At 30.9% G+C, this 14,676-nt stretch overlaps 1 protein-coding gene across 2 annotated transcripts in view; it reads left to right on the plus strand.

The window, feature by feature from the left end:
• Positions 1–7,719, plus strand: part of LOC107437861 (epidermal growth factor-like protein 8) — a 41,224-nt gene extending 33,505 nt beyond the window's left edge. For both annotated transcript variants that reach the window (XM_016049988.4, XM_016049989.5), the window contains 4 exons: positions 3,762–3,887; positions 4,136–4,218; positions 6,348–6,480; positions 7,412–7,719. In XM_016049988.4, the coding sequence (XP_015905474.3) occupies positions 3,762–3,887; positions 4,136–4,218; positions 6,348–6,480; positions 7,412–7,458 (389 nt within the window). In that variant the 3' untranslated portion in view covers positions 7,459–7,719. The remainder of the gene's footprint in view (positions 1–3,761; positions 3,888–4,135; positions 4,219–6,347; positions 6,481–7,411) is intronic.
• The last annotated feature ends 6,957 nt before the right edge of the window (positions 7,720–14,676 follow it).

Below are 14,676 nucleotides of genomic sequence, written 5' to 3' on the forward strand. Positions count from 1 at the left end.
TACGGCTTTTCATCGTATTGACGTTTCGCGCCATTTTCCGAAAAAACATAGACAGCTCTGGCTTTAGATTTAAACTGAACTTGTCCCAACAATCATGAGTAACCTTTGATTGACCGAGGGAAACCGCTCTCATTGATAGTGAGTAGCCAACTTATCGATCTTTAGCTATATTTCTGAGGACAGTCCCGCAGTGGACTGATAGTTAAGACCCGGTTCCCAGCAAATCACTGAAGTCAAGCATCACTGGCTGCGGTCAGTGTGCGGGTGGGTGACCACTTGGATCAGTCTGCGTAGGGACCGAGGGTGTGCGGTATTGGTCCTCGTTAAACTGTTCCATCGTAAAGGGCTCGACTTCGTGTGCAGGTCGTTGGGCTACCGAATCAGGGGTGCCATCCCCTCTGCAGAAGATCAAAATTATGATTGCATATCTTCGGATCATCCTCATGGATGCATCCCAGACCGTCGCCAATAGACCATTGTGCAGCTCTAGTGCGACGTAAATGAACTGCTACAACAACAACAATTTCTGAGGACAAAACGCCGTTTGCCTTATCCAAGTTTTGAGGCATGTATTGGGAAATGAAAATCTGCTAGAAGCTTGACGAATTTTCTCCTACAAAAACTATGCACGGTTGACTATTTTGATATTGATAAATGAATCAAGCAGCATAGAATTACATAGTTCATGGAATTACATAGTTTCATCTAGAGAAAAAGAAAAGAAGAAAAAACGAACAGTATAATTAGATGACAGCGCATCAGTTATTTTTGAGTCACCTATAACTGTATCCCTTTTAAAAATACTGAAAGATAAACTCTACATTTACATTACTCAGTAGTATATTTGTTTTTGTAGTATATTTGTCTTAAAAATTCTTCAAAAATCCATTATTTGGTTTTTGTAATATTTAAAAAATTTGCATTTAATTAAGTAATATGCAACAAATTGTGTTTAAATCGGAGTTTTCCTTGCCGAGTTATAAGATTATAAATTTATAAAACCCATATGTAGTTCTCATTGACAAAGTTGCGTTTTCTCTTAATGGAATTTTTCAGTGTTTTCAGAACAGTAATGGAACAGTAAATTTTTCAATGTTTCAGTTATGAATTATTATCCAAAGGTATGCGAAAGGCATAAATCATTTAATTCTTTCTGTATTTAAACATGTAGTATCTGCTGCTCCGAAAATGACAGATAGTTTTAGAAAGCAATTAAAAGAAATTGAACGATACAGAAACATATGATTTGCTGCGTTCTGCTCAGGAAACAAGAAAATTTTTTCTCAAAAAGTTTTAGAATTAGTAGTTTGACAACAGATGACACAGCTTAAAAACTTCTAATCCATGATTTCTGCTACCTATCAGACCATTCTAACTGAAACAATGTCTGGCAATGTTGTTCTCTGACATCAACACATTTTCTTTGCCAGCGATAATTATTTTGAAGCATTCGTAGTTTTTCTTCTCGGCAACGCCATCTGTTGATGCATTTCTTTACTACTTTCGAAGCTTGTTGACAATAAATCTTGTTTCCTTTAAATAATACATAGAAAACCGTGCGTTTCTCATTTTTGTCTTAATTTTTTCGAACATTGATTTTCCTATCAAAGCTCATTTTTCAAATATCCGGTATAGATACTGCTGTTATGTGATTCAAATCATTAAAATACGCTTAATAAATTCGAGTATGCATGCTGTTAAACTTTTTTAAAAAAAAGTTGTCGATTTCTCATATTTTCATTCAGTTTGTCAAGAATAACGCATGTAAAACGCATAATTGTATAACGCATCTTCTTGTTTAATCTATATTTACACAAATAGTAGCATATCCCCCTTTTTAAGAATACTGTAATAGTTTTTCGATTATATGCTCCATGAATCCTGAATTTTCACATTATTAGGACATCTTACGATTGTCCTAATAATGTGAATTTTTAAAAATTGGTTGATTGTAGGTATTATTTGTATTTTCAGAATTGGTTAGATCTCATACGTGACGTGAGTACCTTTCCTATAAATTGGTATAGCACGAAAATCAGTGCTAGCGGCTCATAATTCTTCTGCAGTAGAGTAGGGGAGAGTGGGGTCAATTGTAACAGGGTACGATTGTAACAGAGCAAAACTTTCGAGTGTCGGGTTCTAGATTTGGTTCCTAGGTGGCGCACAAGGTGTATTTAATAAATCTACATGTACACCCCTGATGGCAACCATTTTTATGTACTTTTGAAAGAGTTACATCACAAAAGATATTTTCACGCCACGCAAGTACTTTTTTTGGTATTAGAATATTATATTGTAACAAAGTAATTTTGTTTAAACAAATAAAAATTACTAACCGAATATGTAAGTGGACACTTTAATTAACATTTCAATAAAAAAAAGATTAGTTTTGCTAATTAACTAGCATTGTTTTTAATAAATGAAGCTGAAATGGCGTCTTGGGGACAATTGTAACAATAAGTAAAGGGACGATTGTAACAGCTGAAAATAAATAATCTTATGTTTACAAACCATTACTTAACTCTTTAAGAACCACCAATAGTTTCCTATATCATTTGTATTATGTTGCATGTGCATTATTTTATTTGTCACCTTTCACAGCATAAATTAAAATATTTAACCCCTTAAAGTTAAAAGTTTAACCTTTTAGGTTTCTGCTCATTATTATTTTTGCTCCTAAAATATCACTACTATTTTGATCAATAAAAAAATATATCACAACTATGATAATATGTATAATTAACTATGTTTTAGTTGAATTTATGAACTGTTATAATTGACCCCGTAAGTGGGGACAATTGTAACAACTGCAAGACTGTCAAAAATTGTTAATAACTAATATAATAATATTTAAAATCAGATATTTATTTTTTTTCTAGTAGAGGATAGTCTACTTTACTCGTCTGTCAATTAATACTAATAATATATTGGATTTTTTGTTAGTTAAAACTAGTTAAGTAAAAAATGTTACAATTGACCCCACTCCCCCCTACTACTATAATATGGCTTCTCCACTGAGGCCCTTAATCTAAACATTTCGTGGTTGGGGACCCGGTTTGCGCATTCAAAAGCTTGTTAACTCAGAATTTAATGATGCAATATTAAGTATGTTTCTGTTTCATAATTCATCCCTACAAGTTTGTGTTATCATTTTGCGTAGAAGTATTTTTTTCCTTTCTTTTTGTATTATTTCCATTTTTAGGGGGGCTAATTTTAGAAGCGATTTTATAGAAGCCTTCTGATAAATCGGACCTGATCTAGAAATGTGGGGGACCTAGACGCAGAACTGTCAAGGGCTCCCTGGTAGTTACATGAAACTAAACTTACATGTTGTTTAGTTAAACTGCTTTTAAATTACTCACTGCACAAGTAAATTGCGATGTATTAGTAAATTTGAGCTTATATTTATTTGAATTTTTAAATCATAATTCTAATAAATAATTCATAAAAGAATAAATAAAAAATAAAAACACACAAAAGAAAAACGAAAAATAATATTTGTGACATTTAGGGTGATCCCAGAAGTGTGGGGTCCTTAGGCGTGGGCCTCTCAGGCCTTCTGATAAATCGGGCTCTGTTTCTACTATTACTTTATTTGTGTATAATTCAACATTAAAAATTGGAGTGAATAACATATTACGGTTAAAAATACACAACCATTCATGTGATCAAAATATTTTTTATTAAAACCATTCAATCAAAACTATTCAAAAATTAAAAAAAAAAATTCGAGATTAAATCTCTTTTTTTTTTATTTTCAGACATTGACGAATGTTCAACAGAAGATTTGAATCTTTGTGAACAGGATTGCATCAACAAACCAGGATCATATAAATGCATATGCAAAGATGGATTTTCATTACAATCGGATGGAAAATCTTGCAAAAGTAAGCAACAACTTCTCTTAAAATGAGTATTTATTGTTATGGGATTATGTAATATATTTTATTATTGATATCTGCATTTGTATTTTTTGCATACAACGTACTTTAGACGGGACTAATGTTATTGATTCATGACACTTTATGAAAAATTAAACATTAGTTTCGAAAATTTAAAATTTTAAGTTTCAGTTCAATTAATTTTTGTATGTAACGTTCCATTAATTTGTATTCATTCAGAACATTATTTTCAGAAATTATTGTAACACCAAACAATTCCAAAGTTACCATGGATTACACTGAAGCCCTTTTGGAAAAAATGGAAGCCATGCAGAAAGTACGTATTTTATTTTATAAGACTTTTATTTACTTTAATTTTTACTTTAGATATTTTCAGAGTGCAAAATAAAACACAAAACATCTGCCCAGCCTTTTATCCAATGATTGTATAATCAAGTACTAAAATGCAAAGGGCTAACTTTGCATATGCTAATTAATATTTTGAATATTTGACCCAGGTGGTATTTGAAATTTCACCCTGGCATCCCAGGAGTTGCTTCCTAAGCCATGTTAATACTGTGATAAGCTTGGATAACTAATGCTTATCATTGGGGCCAAGATTGTATAAAAAAAAACCTAATTCTTTTATGGCTGGGAATCAAACTCAGCCTAAACAAGAAAGTGACCAAACACAAATTGACAATGAATAGTATCCGGATACACTCAAAATGCATTCGAAATAAAAATGAAAACAATAAAAGTAACACATACCCGATTGTTACTAATAAAGCTATCTTGTTAAATAATGACACAAGTAGTACTTCAAATATAATCCCAACAAATATTTTCGAAAAATTATATGTCCGAAAGTTAAAAAAAAAAGATATAAATGAAAACAAACAAAATGTAATTTGTAAGTTAACCAAACTTGCACTTCAGAATAAAAATAAGGAAAATAGCTAGGTCAGCCAAATTTTGAAAACTGATTTACCTTAATACCATATTAAATTCGAAAGCTTGCTTTAGATTTCAATTAGTAACTGTGTTAAACAAGTTGCAATGCAAAATCTGAGAAGATTGATTTCTTTTTATGATTATAAAAGCAATTTGACCTTACACATTTTTTCCTGAAATCCTGGTTAATGTTTGCAATAAAAATACCTATAAAGAAAGTAGAAAGAAAAGAAAAAGAAAAGAAAGAAAAGAAAAATAAGAGAAAGAAAATAAAAATAAAAGAAAAACAAAATAATTAAAATGTTAAAGAAAATAAAATTCTGGACATAAAAAGAGTAAACAAAAATAAAAATGTAAACAAAGTGAATTTAAAGAAAAATAAAACAAAAAATAGACTTAAAAATAAAGATTTAAATAGCAAAACTGAAAATAAGCTTGACTTTTCAAATATTCTTGAGACTAAATGTGATAATGGTGCGCAAGATTGTCAAAATCATATTGACGGAATTATGCAAATTCAAGATAATGAAAAAAAATCCCAATTTCTGATTTTTCAGATATTTTTGCTAAAGATAAATATGATATAGGGATAATAAGAATTGAACCTCAAAAGGTAAGATTAACATCAAACTTACCAGTGTCATTTTTTCATAAGAATAAAATACTGAAGTCTTAAACTTCAGAATACCCACCACTGTGTCATTTTTTTAAAAAATTTTATTTTCTAACAAAATAAACAATACTGTAGTCAAAACTTCAGATTGAAACTTTTTCTTTAACAAAAAGTGTCAACTTGTCTTTTCATATCTCATATCACTTGTATTTTCATATTTTCATCTTTCATGTTTTCGAGTATATGCATTTTGAAAATGTTTATGTAATTTTCTCATCTTGATATAAGAGTTTATTGGAATTGTGCTTTTATGAAGAAGATTACTTCGTGGTGAATAACTTTAGTGAGATCTTCAAACGAAGAACTTGAAACTGAACTGACAAAGAGTCAGAGAAACTATTTGTAATTCATGCTATTTTTATATATTGATTGTAATGTGAGATTACGATTGTTATTCTTTTCATTTTGATTGCGCTTCTATCACAGGGAAAGTTTTGCAAATAGATGATCTTTTTAAAAAAAACTTGAGATGGTCATTAAACATTTTTCGGGGAGGGGGGATGTAACATAAAAAGCTTCAATTAATCTTTTTATGTTATTCCTTTTCTGTAAATCCTTTTCTTAATTTATTATTCAAAATGAAACGCTTTTTCACACTTTTAAATTCCCATCCAGTCGTGCTGCCTGTTCTTTAATCTATTTTTGGCTCAAGTATGCATTAGTTAAAAGTAAGAAATTTTTTCCCTTTGCTCTTTGTGGGAATCGCGCTACCTATTTAATAAACCAATTACAATTACTAAGTTTTCGCTTATTCCCTAAATCGAGACACCCCTAAATCGAGATTTTCCCTAAATTTTATTCAAAAGGACATAAAATTTATGTATCTTCTGCCATTTCAGAGAATAGAGGACCTGGAAGAATGGCGAAGAAATTTTTCCACCAAGAAGACGGATGATTCGATCCATCAACGGGAAGACAGAATAAATTCTCTCAGCGAACAAATAGCTATTCTTGAAGAAAGGCTGGAGGAATGTAAGTAGAATATGGGATTTTTTTAGACCCTGTGTAGCGTAATATTTCAGCTTATCTAAATTTAATTTTTTATGCTGATTTGAATGAATCTAAGCTTGGGACCATCAGATGAACTGTTATAAAGCTTTTATGCATAAAAAGTACTATCTTTGGTTTCTACTTACATATCAGACAATACTATGAAGGCAAAGAAGTTATGTTTTTCCATGAATTGTTTTCAATCAAATGTTTTAATTAGACTGAACTTAAGTCTATAAAATGAATAGTTCAGAAGTTATATTGGTTTAATTTATAGAATATTTCTATCGACATTATAAAAACACTAACGCATATATTGTCACATAACTGATAAAATTTCTTTTCTCCCGTTGGCAATCAAACGCTGAAGCAAACTGAGCTATAAGCAGTCCAGAAATGAAGGTTAAAAACGGTCAGTTTAGCGAAACAAACTATTCCATGCTTATGTTTTAATCATGCTGATTATGTGACACAGGTAATATAAGAAATGAATACTGTATTTTATTTTTTTCTCTTTCATTTTCTAACCCTTTCCTTTGTTTTTATTAAACATTTACCGAGTTAATGTTACAAGAAAGAGACTTTAAACTGCTGTCTCCAAACACTGTAATTTATAGTTGCGAAAATTCTATTACTCTGAGCTATGTTACAGCTATACTCACTAGTGTAGTAAGTTCCAAAACTGAATTTTATTTTTTTGTTGTTGTTTCTTTTGTAACTTATTAACGTACTGTGTTGAAATATTAATAATTTATATCATTCAGCATGAGAAATGGACCTAGAAGAAAAATTCATATGCACTACTTTTATTTTATATGAGGATCTCTAGAGAGAAAAATGTAAAAAAAAAAAAAAAATTTAGAATTACAACCACCATTCCTTGCTAAACACATGTATTTTTATTTTATTACAGGCACATGTAATAAGAAAGATGAAATTCAATTTCCACGATCACAATAACAAGCAGAGAATGAAGTAGTACTAATAGTTGAAAAGGCTCAGGATATTTTCCTATTTCTCTGAAGGTAGTGAACTGTAAATCGAAAAGCGCAGAACTTTCAACAATCTTTCACAAAAGATATGAAGAGAAGAAATTTTTTTTTTATGAACGCACTTAATGTGATGTATGTAAACCTGGAAGTTTTAAAATATCTTTTTAATTTCCTTGTTTTATTTATTTATTTATTAAAGACTAATAAAGCTTGTTTGTATTAACAATAATTTAATGTGTTTTATTATTTTTCATTATTTCAAGAATGTTTCATAGATATTTTTTTGAATGTTATGAAAAGTGAAACAAATTAATACGATGGTTAAAATTTATGTGGTATGTATATATTTATGAAAACTAATCGAAGAAGAATTTTTTTAATTATTATTCCACTGATAAATTTTTTGTAATTATATTCTGTGAACACGGTATTCAATAATCATTGCCTTTAATCTATATAATATAGAAACAAAGAATGAAATTAAAAAAAAATTTTACACATGAAGGGTCGTAGATTAATATTTAAGCGAGAAAAAATGGGAACGCTATTGAGGAAGGTGGGAGAAAAAAAAATCAAAATCTATTTGATTGTTAGTTGAAACTTGATGTTTTCAATTCTGTTTTTGTTTGTTCTAACGGCACCAACCATTGACCTTTTACGAATTAAGTCGGAAAAGTGCACTTTTCATCGGACAAGAGAGCACCGGAAGGATGAAAGTATGTCTTTACTCATAACTCCACAGATAGATGGCAGCACAACTCATTCTAATTCTTAATATAACGAGAGCGACATTTTTCGAGAAATTCGTCATAACGACTAATTTTCAAGTCACCATCAAAATGCTAATAATTAGTAACTGTAAATGGAATTAAATGTTTATAATGAGTAAATATTTACTAGCTCTCTGATATTTAAGGGAAGCTCATTTTTTTTAAACTTTTCAGTAAACAATATTGTACGAAAATTTATGATATTTTTATTATTATCTGAATTATTTTGGTGATCAATTCAGAAAGGATAAAAGCTAATATCCTACGAACATATACTTCCTACAATATTTATCGCCTTAATCCTTTATTTTTATAAAGCGAAAGCAAACATATGTGGGTGACCACCGGCCAAGTTACCTTCTTTCTTACAAAAGAAAAATTCTTCAGTTATTTTTTTAATCCCGCAGCAGACTTAAATAAAGTGTACCTTTGTCACGCAGTGACAAAAATACAACCTTCTAATGCGAATTGTCGTTATTGTTTTTCAACAGATATCTTTTACTGTTATTGTTTTTCAACGCCTCTCTGTTTCCACCAATGGTCAACCAGATTTTGAATTGTAGTTACTTGTTAATTAAGTTATTAATTGAATTATTAATTGAATTAAGTTATTACTTGTTGTCAATATTAAATAAATTTAAGCGTGATAGCGTTCTTTTTTTTATTATTTTTTTTTTGTTATACGTTTATTTGTTATCCTTCCCCTGGGCACTTTTTAAACCATGTTTTTAAAAAGGATTCTGAAAATATAATAAGAGGTGATATTACAGAACACGATCCTCGGGTCGGGCAAGGATGACTCAGCCTTTCATCCCTTCAGTGGGTCGATAAATGAGTACCAAGCTTGCTTGGGAACTAAACACTGGGGGTTCCGCGTTAGGCTGACCACCTAACCGGAACATCTGCTCCTGCATCCCAGAACCCAAGGTTAAGAAAACTGAGATGGGCACAGTAGGCCTTGGCCCTCCATGGGCTGTCGCGCCACTGAGTTTAGTTTTATTACAGAGCATGAAGTGTATATTATCTGAGTTACAGATTCCAATGATTAAAACACAATAAAAATTAAAAACTTGTATATGCAGTTACTTAGCATTGTTTAATATTGGTAAATTTCATTCATAATGAGAGCTGATATTACTAAAACACCATGAGAATATTGTCTGATTTATAGACTCTATTGATATACTAAAAAACAATAAAAATTAGAAATTTATACATGCAATTACGTAACATTGTTTGATCGTGGTAAATCTCAGCACTAAAAGGTAATAATTTTCATTCGAAAATGTTTTCAAAACAAAGTACTGTAAAGTAACAAAGAAAATAAATATATTTTTAAACAGTTTAAATTTTTTAAAAAAAATTGATGTTTTTACAAAAGTAATTTAAACCCTTCTCTGTCGGCATTGCATCTCATGCGTGCGGCGTTTTAGTGCCCGTATGGTCGGCGTCACATTCAATGGGACGAAGAGAAAAATTGCATAATTGAAATTGAATTAGTCGTTACTTGCACGTGTCTTTAAATCCCGTGATTATCTTTGTATTTCTTAATATTGCTAAGAGATGGCACAACTAGTCCCACTTTCTTCACAATTTTGGCAATGAGATTTCACGCCTTGAATTGAATTCAAAATCCTTTTATACTCTCTGCAATTTCGCTTTCATTAGTGATACCGTTGCATATAATCTGTAATAAATTATTTCAGTTTTGTGATAAATGTGATTTTTACGCTCAGATGTCCAAGATTAATTGTGTATAGCTATTTTAACGGTAAGGTTCGAAAATTATTTTCCAAAATATTTTTTACGAAATTTTAAGAATTATTTTATGCAGATATTTATGTCAAACAACCTAAATGCCATAAAGTTAATAAACATGTTACCAGAGTGTATTTTTTTAAAATAAAACTCGGGTACATTGCAAGGAAAACTGGAGATCAGTGGACGAGACACCAACAATAGGTCAAGCAAAAAATGCTTGCTGATAAAAATATATTGTATTTCCGATTTTGATTGATTGATTGATTTGTTCATTTACGTCGCACTAGAGCTGCACAATGGGCTATTGGCGACGGTCTGGGAAACATCCCTGAGGATGATCCGAAGACATGCCATCACAATTTTGATCCTCCGCAGAGAGGATGGCATCCCCGCTTCGGTAGCCCGACGACCTGCACGCGAAGTCGAGCACTTTACGGTAGAACAGTTTAACGAGGAGCAATACCGCACACCCTCGGTCCCTACCCGGACTGATCCAAGTGGTCACCCACCCGCACACTGACCGCAGCCAGTGATGCTTGACTTCGGTGATCTGCTGGGAACCGTGTCTCAACGATCAGTCCACTGCGAGATTTCCGAATTTAGGATAGAACATATATTACTTTTCAACAATAACAAAAATGCTTTTTTTGGGTCGAAAATTCGAAGAAAAAAAATGTTAAAGCAACATTTATTTTATTGCTAAAGTTTGATTTGTAGCAAATTAAAACAATTATGGTGATTTGACTTAATGATTGATCTTTTGATAAAATTCAAAGTAGATATATTTTATCTTTTTACAGATTATTTAAGTTAATTTGAATCACAAAATCTTTTACTAGGCCCACATAGAATGCGCAGTATGTATAAAAACTAAGTTTAGCTTTACTATGAGTGCAAATTAAATTTGATGTCACTTAAAATAATCGACGATTAGAAAAAATCAAATTTTAAAGGAAAAAAAATTTACCGTTTTCTGTTTTCTGTTTGGGAAAAGAAATTTTATTTTCACTAAGTTTCAGAGTTAATAACCAAGTTCTTTCGCAGATGTTGTTGCTAATTGAGAGAACCAACAAATGTTTTAAAAATAACAACTAATGCAGCAACAATGTGATATACTCTGAAAACTAAATAAGTTTGCAGAGTGTTACATTTTACTTTACGCATGTCTTCATGTCTTTTTAAGACCGACCAGGTGGCCGAACGGTTAGCGCACCTGACTGTGAAGCCATGAGCCAGTGGTGCGGGTTCGAATCTCGCTCGGTGTGTAGATATTTCTCTCTATGTCCTCTGTGGTGTTTGATGTGTAAATGTGGTTCACCCTCTGAACAGGTATCTATGGCAGTGTGGCGTGGGTAATGTGGTACTAAGGTGACTAAGGCTCACATGTGCCAACCGTGCCACTTTCGGCATCTTCCAAGGCAAATGAACGAAAGTTCAGTGCCTGCTGTTAAAAAAATGTTATTTTAAGAGGAAAATTTTGTTTTTCTATAATGTTAGTCATGTATGGAATAATTGTCATGTTAAATTTCCATTTAATTTTAAGATTAAAATTACACTTTTTAATAGATTGAGTCACTCGCAAAATGACTCATTTGTGAAATTTCCAGGTTTCACTTTAAGATTAAAACTTTTCTTTTTCCCAAGGTGAATTACGCATGGAAATACCCATTATTAAATTTCATTTCAAATAAAAGTGATAAACTAATAAATTATTTAATAATTTTTTCATACCTAATTTTTTTTCTCCAAATATAATACATACAAGTATTTTTCTAATTGTTTTAATTTCTTTCATTCGACACGGACTTAAAGCTTTCCACCCTTCTGAAACTAATTTGCGTATGTTGCATTATAATACAAATTATATCCTTTTCAACCAAAGTTAAATCTATCTTTTTGACAGAAACACAAACAGCTCATTAAGTAAACGAGGATATGCTTCGTTAACATTCGTTGAACTGGTGTTTTCCCAGATTAAAACTTTAATATGAAAAGCTTCAAACACACACCACCGACAGCAATGTTATTTCCCACTTTTTTTTGTGTGAACTCAAGCGTTTGTGGAGATTTCAAAGGAATGTTTAATGTAAATGAAAGACGCAATTAATAAGATTAGGAAATAGCGATATCTAAGAAAAGGTATATGATATCGCAATTTCTTTTTTTCTCTGACTGAGAACAATTTGAAGGAGAATAAATTCTATTCAAAATCTTGTAAGTAATACATTCAAAAGAACAAGAGAAATAAACAAAAGTAAATTTGAATGAGAAAGATTCCCGCTAGAATGTATGATTGACTAATACATATGCGATGGTCTTGTCTACTAAAATAGGGGGCCCGGTCGCCATATCCCTTTTCTGTAGACTCCAGCTCTTCGGACGATCTAGTTCATAGTTTTCATGTGACGTCATTATTTTTTATCTTATAATAATTTATTAATAATTTAAATAATTCTTATCCGAAAACAAACTACAAAAAATATATAAGCTTAAAAAATAATAAAATACCATTTAAAATTTAGGGAACGTTCTTACTGAATCTAGTTTGATCGTTCTGACTTAAATGTATCAATCATACTCTGAACTTATACATCTATATTTGTTTTTATTTAAATGAATTTAATGTATGTTTTTCTTTAAGCGAAAAAAGTTACAGTAAAAAATATTATCGGTGTAACGTTTAAAAGTATTTTGTATTAAAATGAGAAGTTATTCTTCAAAATATTTTAATTCAGCGCAAAATCGTTTGCTTTTAATTCCATTCTTTTCTAACAAAAACTGATCAAACTTATTTGTCATCTTTGAACTTATTTGTCATAGAACATCTTGAAGCAAGCTCCAAAAACTCCCAGTCCCAAAACTTACCCATTTTTAATTTTTGCAAATATTTATGAGCTCAGATAATTTATGAATGAATTTTAAAACCGTCGCTGAACACCCAACTTAATTTTTTGGGTTCACGTAATACTAATGCTCAACTCCGTAACCTTGTAATTTTGAACCCGATTCAGAAGACAAGGGACCTCCTGAATCAAGTTTTGGGAGAAATTTGCCTTCATGTTGACTTTTTGGTCGAACTAACCAGCATTTGCGTTACATGGGGAGGAAAACCGTGAAAATCTCCCACTGATAGCCTGACTGCAAGGAGACTCCAACAAATGATCCGTCTACCCCTGAGGATATTTTACGTCAGCACTGTGGTCAGTGCAAGCCTGTTCGGAATTCGTATCGCCAGCCATCTCTGGGATTCGAACCCGAATCACCTCAATGGAAGGCGAACGCTCAATCGCTTGAGCCATCTCGGCTCATATGTATGAATTATCATTTTAATTATTTAAAAAATATATTAATAAGATTATAAGCGTTTAATTTTCCCAAAATTGTAGTTCTTCTTATAATATTGATGTGTTGCGGCATTTTCAGAATTAGCATAAAAAACACTGGCTATCGTTAGCCTAAATTTGACCTATAAGTCTTAAATAACTTTTACAAACTCACAGCAGCTGGGAAAATAGCATATTGTTTGCAGAAATGCATTTTCAACCGATCCTTCATAATATTCTTAAGAATGGTATATTATTCGAACTTCGTTTATAGTATGAATGATAATAATAATAATAAAAAATCGAAAATAATAATAATAATAAAAAAATACTATGTCAGAAGCCAGAGAGTGTGATAGAAACGTGATAGAAAAAAAAATGAAGAAAAAAATTCAAAAGAATTTTAAGAAGGAAAAAAAAAGGATTTAGAATGAATATTTGACATTTCATCGAAATTCGCACCAGTTCGCGACATGAAACTGATTTTATTTTTTCAAGAGACTGGTGGTCTACACTCTCAGAAAAATTAATTCAACGTTGATTCGTAATATTGGTACATTTAACCATAATGAAATGCAAATTAACGGCTACCTTATTAAAGTTGAACCGGTTCCAATTCGAGTGGAAAAAAACTAAACGGAACCGTGTTTAACCTCCTGAGGCCTGAGCCTTAAATAATGGTATGAATCTCAATTTTTACAACAACAAAAATCTGTAGTTTGAAGAAAGAAAAGTAAACTCATAAATGCGAAAAAATTTATTTCATAAAATAAAATTGAATGATTCAACTTAATTTACTTATGATAAATTTTAATTGATAAGCTTTTTTTCTCTTTTTTTTGTTGCTTATTGTAGGTATTTTTTCTCATTTTGACTTTGAAACAATATCCACTAAACCTAAATTATAAGATATTTTCTTATATGCTATAAGACTTTCTAAAAGTTTACTTGAATCAAAATTCTTACGTTTTTTGTAGTTACGAACTCAGATCAACGAGAGTGATTCCAGTTATAATTTTAAAGAGAATATTTCTTTGTAAAGGAGGAACATATGCAGAACAAAAAAAAATCTTTTTTAAAATGCTATTAGGAGGCTCCCCCTTCCTGTTAACTCCGTTCGCCAAACCTCGTGGTTGCTTCTTTTTCACCTTTATTTAAAGAAAAAAATATATATTTTAGAAAGAAAAAAAAACAGATTATTTTGCTTATAAAAAGTATAAATGTCATAATTTCATGCAAGACAATTTTGTTGATATGTTTATCACAACGAATGAACGATTAACAGGATTCAATAATAAACTTCAATTGAAAAAAAATATGAATATAGGACTC

This window comes from Parasteatoda tepidariorum, chromosome 1 (assembly GCF_982258835.1).
Source record: "Parasteatoda tepidariorum strain Cologne lab strain chromosome 1, Ptep-v5.0, whole genome shotgun sequence".
NCBI classification, from domain to species: domain Eukaryota; kingdom Metazoa; phylum Arthropoda; class Arachnida; order Araneae; family Theridiidae; genus Parasteatoda; species Parasteatoda tepidariorum.